General features: G+C 43.7%; 1 protein-coding gene across 1 annotated transcript; it reads left to right on the forward strand.

Moving 5' to 3' along the window:
• Positions 1-1,463: 1,463 nt before the first annotated feature.
• On the forward strand, positions 1,464-3,828 carry LOC119227270 (uncharacterized). The gene is made up of 3 exons (XM_062566370.1): positions 1,464-1,509; positions 2,159-3,028; positions 3,499-3,828. Exons 2-3 carry the CDS (start codon positions 2,207-2,209, stop codon positions 3,826-3,828), a joined length of 1,152 nt encoding a protein of 383 aa, XP_062422354.1. The 5' UTR covers positions 1,464-1,509; positions 2,159-2,206.
• The last annotated feature ends 5,797 nt before the right edge of the window (positions 3,829-9,625 follow it).

The raw sequence follows: 9,625 nt of genomic DNA on the forward strand, positions 1-9,625 counted from the left end.
GTGTACAGCTTGTTTATTGTCCATCATTGTGCATTAAAACTAACGATGTTTTAATTAAAGGACATGAGGAGACCGTCATCGAGACTCTAAATCGGCAGCAGAACTTCAGCTTCAAAGAAACTCTGAATTATAATAATAATAAATGAAATAATTCCACATATGAATTATTGTATAGTTCTCTGTAAGATCTTTGTGTGGTCAGCAGCTTGCTGTACGAGGACCACTACACTGATTATCAGCCTCTTGATGTTTGAGTAACAAGACAAACGGTGTGTGTGCATTCAAATATTTTAGTATAATAGTTTATTTTTTGTTACTGTATCCAACCTCCTCCTCCTAAAATGATAAAGCTAATTATTTTATGACTGATTATATATATATATATATATATATAGTGCTCAATATTATATATACCATTTCTAATTTTAAATGAAAATGAGACAAAAGCTTTTTAATAGTAAAATATTTAAGTCAAAAACTAAATTAAAACGTATTAGCAAGACCATCTGACGTGGTGACGTCATCAAGTCAGCTGCTGTTCCAATTGCGGAAATGACCGTTCTCTGTTCTCCCGAACCTGCGAGTCAGGACTCCCGAGTCTATTCTCGCGGGAACGCAAGTTCTCGCCGTCTTAGGTATTGAGAAAGGGCCGTAATCTGTTCATTACCAACGAGTTCCTCAGCAGAGAAAGAGCTCTCCAGACATGGAAAGGTGGCGTCACCGATCAAAAAAGTCTTGTCTGGATGCAGGTCTCAGTTTCTGAATCACTTAGCGTCTCACTGCTGGCACCTCTTTATAATCATTTTAATAAGACGATTACGAGTACATGATTTTTGCAACATTTTTACAACATTTTGGGTGGAGGTGGCTGCGGTGTCCGGGCGCCGTGTCGCAGTTGTGTCTGATTTACACAGGGTTAGTATGAGTGATGTGCATGGTGTGAGAGCGGGGCTTTGGGTAAGGTACACTGTAAAAAAAGATACTATTTCTACGGAAAATACATTTTACGGTATTTTACTTTTTTCTTAAATTGCATTCAAATCATGTAAAGTAAAGGTCGAATGAAGCAGCGCCTGCCAAACAAAAACCGTAAAATTAAGGTAAAATAACCTAATTTGAATGAAGTGCGGGAACCATAAATTTAAAGGAATTTTCCTTAACAGTTTTACAGAGAAACATTTATTTCATAGATTTTTCCCGTGTCCCCGCTGTGTAAAATTATGGAAGCCCATTTCCGCCACAAAAAAAAATAAAAAATGGGTTAGAAAGTCGAAATTATGACTTAAAAAGTCGAAATTATGACTTAAGAAAGTCGAAATTATGAGATAAAAAGTCGAAATTATGACTTAAGAAAGTCGAAATTATGACTTAAGAAAGTCGAAATTATGAGATAAAAAGTCGAAATTATGAGATAAAAAGTCAAAATTATGACTTAAGATATGCGCATGCGCAGCTTCCGTGACGCGGCCCCAACGTCGCTGGTGTATACGCTATCCAACTCTCAATGAGGTAACTATTACGGGTGACTTTTTAAAAATATAAGATGTTATACATGACCATACGTTATCTTAAGCAGTTCACTGTTAACGCGAAGCACGTTACAAGATAGAAGTTAATGTAGTTTTGGCTACAATATATTTTCACCGTTGATGAACCATGTTCCCCTGAGGTAACGTAACGTTAAATGTTTGTAAACGGAAATGAAAACTCAGTAATCAGCAATGTGTTCGGTGGTTTCTCAAAGGAGGATAACATCAACGTAGCGCTTTAAACAATATTTGGTACGTGTTGAAATATCCCATGAACGTCATTACAACGCAATGCGTTGACCCGGTGTTACGTGCCTACTGGTTTTTGAACCTACTGGTTTGGCTACGCGTGCGTGTTTGTTTTGCCCCGACAGCGGCAGATGTTGTCGGCCTTTTGCTGCCCCAGCAAAACAAACACGCACGCGTAGCCAAACCAGTAGGTTCAAAAACCAGTAGGCACGTAACACCGGCACGCGAAAGCTATTGTTAGCATGACCAAGACACTCGTCATTGTACGGTTTTTCCGGTCCTTTTTTTGTCTATGGCCCGGGAAACGTCAGTGATGTTGATTCATACACGGAAATTAATACTGTTAGTAATCAGCGATGTGTTTTCTGTATTTCTCAAAGGGGAATGACGTTACAGCAACATCAACATAGCTGATTACCGGCAGAGAAATGGAGTTTCAGTATATTGAAGACTATTTTAAACGTGGCTTTACAACAGATGAAATCCTTCAATTGCTTTCTTCTTCACATGGGATTGTGCTAAGCAAACGCACCCTTGAAAGAATTTTAAACAAAAAGCAGCTCTGGCGTAGGAAGAATAAAACCGATGTGGCTGAGGTGGCAACCTTCATTGAACAACAACTGGAAACTTCTGGTCAATGTCATGGTTACAGATGGATGCACCAAAAGTGTTGGTTACATGGCATTATAACTGACAGAGAAACCGTTCGAATATTGCTTCAGTTATTGGATGGTGAAGGTGTTGATCTGAGGTCAAGAAACAGACTGCGAAGGCGTGTTTACCACAGCTGTGGTCCAAACTATGTCTGGCACATTGATGGCTATGACAAACTTAAGCCATTTGGAATTGCTATCAGTGGATGCATTGACGGTTTTTCAAGAAAGATGATTTGGCTTGAAGCCTACAAAACAAACAATGACCCAAAGATCATTGCCGGCTACTTCATGGATGCTGTGATCAATGCTGATGGATGCCCTGCCAGACTAAGACTGGATTTAGGAACTGAAAATGGACATATGGCTGAAATGCAGCGGCTTTTGCATTTGTCCGGGGACCAAGCTGAGACGGACTGTGTAACCTTTGGTCCAAGCACAGGAAACCAGCGGATTGAGCGTTGGTGGCTGACCCTGCGCAGTGAGTGTGTCCAGTTTTGGATGGACCTGTTTGACAAATTGAGAGAAGATGGCTACTTCTCAGACGACTTTTTGGATAAGTCCTTGATCCAGTTTTGCTTTCTTCAAACAATACAGGTAAATGACCCACCCACCCACCCACACACACACACACACACACACACACACACTGAGGGTTGTCAAATAATGTGTTAAGGAGCCATGTAAAAGACAGTAATTTCCTATGTTCTTTGTAGATTGTGTAATTAAATGGCATTGAATAATGATGTAAAAGACCCTTCTCATTTTTAGGTTCACTCACATTTTGATTGCTGTAAAAAAAAATTGCAACACATTTTTAGCATTTTAAATTTTGCAGGTGTTAATATTGTATTGCGCCATCCCACCATATAACCACGAGAAAGATCACACTAATAAATACCACCATCATCATTATTATATTATTATTGATGATTGAACGTGGGATAGTGTGTGTATTCTTCATAACTACTAGTGTGTACAAAGGCCCCTTACGCCAATGCATCAACCAGGAATAGGTTTTTAAAATGCTGTACCTTTTTGTGACTTAAAATTATGTGTGTCCTTAGGAGGAACTTAATGAGGTAATATTGACTTGGAACAGCCACAGAGTCCGTCGAGTCCACAACTCCCGATCACCTCATGGACGTCCCTCCATACTGCATGCAGTCCCTCAACTGTTCGGAGGCAGAGATTGTTTGCACCATGTGGACCTAGAGAATGTTCAAGTCTGCCTTGAAGATTGTGTATTCAAGGACTTCCCCTGCGATGAAGACGTGTTTCATATCTGTGTGGACCTAATGTCAGAGTATAACCTGAAATTAAACAATGATGTGTTTGAAACAGTGAACCTGTATATTGAACTCAGGCATCTGATAAAGAATGAACTAAATCCTTAAACTTTTTTTGCCAGTGTCAAATTTCAAAAATTGTTTATTTAGATTCCGTTTCATTCCAGGACTAAAATTGCAAACTTATGATTGCAACTGTGAAAATAATGGTTCATGTTATGGATGTTAATATAATTGTAGATAATATATCTACACACAAACTCTGTTGTCCTTACACTATTTGTAAAAAGATTTACAACACTTAATTATTCATTTTTTCAAGTTTAATCACAAATTGTGAATGTATCAAATAGAACTCTGACAGAAACGTTTGTCGTTTTTTCACTTCGATCAATTTACCCTACACATTTTCACATGTGATTTATTTAACAACCATAACAGTTTGAACTTTCCTTAAAGGAGATTTCCTCTAAGCCCGGTGTATTAAAACATACCACCTAAAGGAACATGTTCGTAAACTGAAAACAATGTTAAACAAAGAAAAGATTAGAAATTGGCTGAACAAGCTGAAAAATATGGGCAACATGTTAAAACTGACACTCAGTAGATGATTTGTGTCCTTTATAAGCCAACAATCTGTAAACCTAGAAATCCTTAACTTAAACCTCTGATGGCAGTCCACTTCCTGTTGGCTACCATCTGTGTAGCTCAGACAATGTCCATTACCCACACTTTGCTTTCTAAAACGTTGTTCATTTCATGTCGAAAATCCGGGTAGTTGTCATAGCTGACTGGCAACTCCAAGTAACAGCCACATGTGTGGGCAACAGGTCTTCTCTGAAATCCCTGGAGTTGTGTGAAGCTGACCGTGATTTTCTTTCCTGTGAACAAGTCGGACCCAGTGCAAAATCTGAGGAAACAGGAGAGATGCTGGGTGTCTGACTCTCTCAGGTATGCGCTTACATACTTGACTACTTGTTTTTCCTGGGCATTCTGGGTGATGGGGTAAGTGATTGATCTGGTGATCTTTCGTGATGTTGGGTGTAGCTCTTCATAGACTGCTGCAATCCCTTTCAGCTCTGATTTAACAGGTACAAGCATGTGGCTCCACTGTTCAATCACAAAAGCAGGCTCTTGAACCAGTTTTTGGTGAGCAAGCTCCTTCAAGATTTGCTCCATGCTCTGTGCTGTTGGAACCCTCCGGCAGTTGTGCATATCCAGGATTTCCAACAATTCTTCAAAGTCGACATTTTCAAAATCAGAACGACAAGATTCAAAGATTGCCTGCTCAGACTCTGACACGTACTTGAAAAAGCATTCCACAAGATCGCTCTCCACAAAGCCGAAAACAGCTTGCTCCAGAAGAACAGGTGCGAGTTTCACAGGGAGGTACTTCTCTCTTTGCCAGCCAAATGCGATTATTCGTCCAACACTTTCCCATTCTTGTGTACCAAAATCATGGCGTAGGTATGGCACTTTGAAGCCATTTCCCATGGTGCACTGCTCATAAAAGTCAGTCCAAAATTCTGACAGTACATCCCTCAAAACACCACCATCATCAAAAGCCTTTTCAAGCTTTCCATCAGGAAGAATAACTTGAAAGCAAATGTTATCTTCCATGATACTTTCCTCAGAAAACACCAGAATAAGTTCTCTGAGAATCTGTCCACGATGAAGAACAATAACTTTCTTCACTCTTTCTCCCTGACTGGCTTGGTCCTGCAAAACATCCATGGGAGGAAGCAAAGCTGATGCAAACGATATGTCCTGAGAGAGAGCCAAGGTGTCATCAAGAGTGGAGTACTCCATCCCAGACATGGTTTCTGTGTGGAAAGTTACTATGCCACTATCCTCTAAAGCATCCGCATGATGTAATGTGCTATGCTCTGGCAAGGTAGGTGCATCGGTATGGTTGACTGTGGTGCAAAGAAGGGACATACTTTCATCACTTGCATTTGCAAATTCTGTGCTGCTTCCAACATAAATTACATCAGAAACATTTATCTCCACATTGTCTGTTCCAGGAGTATTTGGAGAAGGACGGTAGAGATCAGATCTGTCATTCGTCTCTTCCCCTTTTTGCTCAGTGACATCACCGTTCTCTTCCTCAAGATGGATGTCTTTTTTCTTCGTTGTTAAATAGAAACGCAGGAGAGGTAACTTTGTCTTTTCGTAGAGTTCCCCGACAGTGATACTATCATCCAATGAATGCTGCTGAAAGTCAGTTAAATCTATGTCAAAATCTGAACAGCTCCCCTCTGCATTTACTCCATCTGGAAAAAACAACAGGGTAGCCTTTTCAATCAAGTTCTGTTTTTTACTGTTCTTTGGGACACTCTCTTTTCTGGTTCCCCCTCCCTTTTTGGCACGCATCTGTAAAAATCCCCCATCGCGGAAATTCATCCATCCTAACTCAATTTTTCTCTGAGTTTTTTGAGCATTCTTTGCAGTGGTTTGATGCTTTCTCTGAAATACATGATCAGCTTTGTTTTGTGAGAGCTTTCCTCTCAGTCGCTCAAAGATCTTTGACTTGCGACTGCTCGGTTCTTTTTCTCTCCGTCTGCAGAAGCCAAACACAGCCAGACGATCACCATAGGATGGCAGGTACTCTCTCAGCTGGTCATCTGTCATGAGGTGTATGACACTGGAATCAATCTACAACGAAGGAATACTTTATTAATTCTATGCTCTGTGAAATAAATTGTAACGATGAATAACCTGCATTTGCGATACCAGATGTTTATAAAGCTGTTCTTAACTTGAGTTTTTTTTTAATGTTTAATCAAAATGTAAGCATTCCCTAGATCAGCTACCTTCTCGTGTTCCATTCGCTGTATGTCTTCCTCATGTACATGCCGTGACCTTAAGTAGTCACTTAGGTCCTCCATCTTGTGAAGGTTCAAACACCTCTGTTGAATAAAAGTTTACCTCAAATGTGATCTTAAATCAAACGTCTAAATACCACACCTTTGTGCTTTAATAGAAATGTTCAGTTACCAGCATAATCACGTCATTCCCCTTTGAGAAATACAGAAAACACATCGCTGATTACTAACAGTATTAATTTCCGTGTATGAATCAACATCACTGACGTTTCCCGGGCCATAGACAAAAAAAGGACCGGAAAAACCGTACAATGACGAGTGTCTTGGTCATGCTAACAATAGCTTTCGCGTGCCGGTGTTACGTGCCTACTGGTTTTTGAACCTACTGGTTTGGCTACGCGTGCGTGTTTGTTTTGCTGGGGCAGCAAAAGGCCGACAACATCTGCCGCTGTCGGGGCAAAACAAACACGCACGCGTAGCCAAACCAGTAGGTTCAAAAACCAGTAGGCACGTAACACCGGGTCAACGCATTGCGTTGTAATGACGTTCATGGGATATTTCAACACGTACCAAATATTGTTTAAAGCGCTACGTTGATGTTATCCTCCTTTGAGAAACCACCGAACACATTGCTGATTACTGAGTTTTCATTTCCGTTTACAAACATTTAACGTTACGTTACCTCAGGGGAACATGGTTCATCAACGGTGAAAATATATTGTAGCCAAAACTACATTAACTTCTATCTTGTAACGTGCTTCGCGTTAACAGTGAACTGCTTAAGATAACGTATGGTCATGTATAACATCTTATATTTTTAAAAAGTCACCCGTAATAGTTACCTCATTGAGAGTTGGATAGCGTATACACCAGCGACGTTGGGGCCGCGTCACGGAAGCTGCGCATGCGCATATCTTAAGTCATAATTTCGACTTTTTATCTCATAATTTCGACTTTCTTAAGTCATAATTTCGACTTTTTAAGTCATAATTTCGACTTTTTAAGTCATAATTTCGACTTTCTTAAGTCATAATTTCGACTTTTTAAGTCATAATTTCGACTTTCTTAAGTCATAATTTCGACTTTCTTAAGTCATAATTTCGACTTTTTAAGTCATAATTTCGACTTTCTAACCCATTTTTTATTTTTTTTTGTGGCGGAAATGGGCTTCCATAGTAAAATACACCTTTTTACGCCATGAAAAAAATAGTAAACGCCTCCCTTCAAGAGATTTCAAGTTCAACATCACAGTTTTGCTAGAAATCACATAATAATTCTTAATGTCTGTGTGGTGGCGGGCGTGGTTTCGGCTCGGCTGCAGGGGAGAAGAGAGGGGGAGTGGTTCCGGGAACGGCGCCAGGTGGAGGCAATGAGCCTCAGCTGGGGGGAAATAATGATCAATTGTGTCCCCATATAAGCTCCAGGGAGGCGGCGAGCAAGGAGAGAGACGAGCGAGCAGGACGCCTCACGAGCTGGAAGCACGGGGAAAAACCTCAAAAGACACAATAAAACATATTGAACCTGCACTCTCGCTGCCTTCTTCCGGAGCCCCTTGCACCCACAGTGTTACAGTGGCGCCCAACTCGGCGGGTGACGGGCGATGGCAGACAACGAGCGCCAGCGAGAAATACCGGCCCAGCCAATTATGGCGCTGGGCCAGATGATTAGCGAGCTGGCGGCCATCCAGCGCGACCAGGCTGAGGCGAATCGGAAATTCCTGGGAGCACTCCAGGCCCAGCTGGGGAGACAGGCTCAAGCACTGGAGCAACTGGCGGCCAGGCACCCAGCACCCAGGCCCACTCCACTAGCCGGCCTGACGCTCCACCGCATGACGGCGGACGACGATGCCCAGGCGTTCCTGGAGGCCTTCGAGGCGATGGCGGAAGCATGTGGCTGGGCGGCGGAGGAATGGCCGATCAGGCTCCTACCTCTCCTGACAGGAGAGGCACAGACGGCGGCCATGGGACTGCCACCGGCGGCCCGACGGGATTATGCGGCCGTGTGTAAGGCCGTAGTGGACAGACTGGGGCTGCTGCCCGAGGACCACCGACGGCGGTTTCGGGCGGACAGGTTGGGGCCGGAAGACCGCCCGTTTGCCTACGGGCAGCGGCTTAAAGACGCCGCGGCCAGATGGCTGCTGCCGAACAGTGCCGGAGGGGGGCAGGCCGTGATGGATAAGGTGATACTAGAACAGTTTGTGGAGGGGCTTCCAGCCCGGACGGCAGCGTGGGTCCAGTATCACCGCCCGCCAACGCTGGAAGCGGCCACCACCCTGGCGGAGGACCACCTGGCGGTGCACCCCGGCGGGCAGAGGGACCGGGGGGGCGAGCCGCCCTCCACCCGACCAGCACCCACAACACGGGTTACTGGGCATTAAGTCCATTCGTACTAGTGTGTACCACCCGCAGACAGACGGGCTGGTGGAACATATGAATAAGACACTGAAGTCCATGATCCGTAAATTTATTAGAGACGATGAACGTAATTGGGACAAATGGCTCGATCCTTTGTTGTTTGCAGTCCGGGAGGTCCCCCAGGCCTCCACGGGATTTTCTCCCTTTGAACTTTTGTTTGGCAGGACACCGAGGGGGGTGCTGGACCTCATTAAGGAAAACTGGGAGGAAGGCCCGAGCCCCGGCAAGAATGAGATCCAGTACGTCCTGGACTTGAGAGCAAAGCTCCACACACTGGGTAGGACGTCACGTGAGAATTTGCTCCGGGCCCAGGAACGGCAACAACGGCTGTACAACAGAGGAGCGAGGCTGAGACAATTCACACCGGGAGAAAAGGTACTTGTATTACTTCCTTCTTCCAGCTCTAAACTCCTGGCTAAGTGGCAAGGGCCCTTCGAGGTCACACGCCGGGTGGGGGATGTTGATTATGAGGTGGTGCGGTCTGACAGGGGCGGTGATACACAAATATACCACCTGAACCTCCTCAAAGCCTGGAGGGAGGCGGAGTCTGTTTCTCTGGTTTCCTCAGTATCAGAACGAGAGGACCTTGGGCCGGAGGTGCCAAAAGCGGCCAATCCCACCCCGCTCCCGTGGGAGGACCGTCTCTCTGAGGACCAGAGGACAGAC

Source organism: Pungitius pungitius, chromosome 1, assembly GCF_949316345.1.
Source record: "Pungitius pungitius chromosome 1, fPunPun2.1, whole genome shotgun sequence".
Lineage (NCBI taxonomy): Eukaryota > Metazoa > Chordata > Actinopteri > Perciformes > Gasterosteidae > Pungitius > Pungitius pungitius.

Excerpts from the sequence above, each read along its gene's own strand:
- LOC119227270 (XM_062566370.1), top strand. The coding sequence starts at position 2,207 with ATGGAGTTTCAGTATATTGAAGACTATTTTAAACGTGGCTTTACAACA. Across the intron at positions 3,029-3,498 it reads GCTTTCTTCAAACAATACAG|GAGGAACTTAATGAGGTAAT; the intron begins GTAAATGACCCA and ends GTGTGTCCTTAG.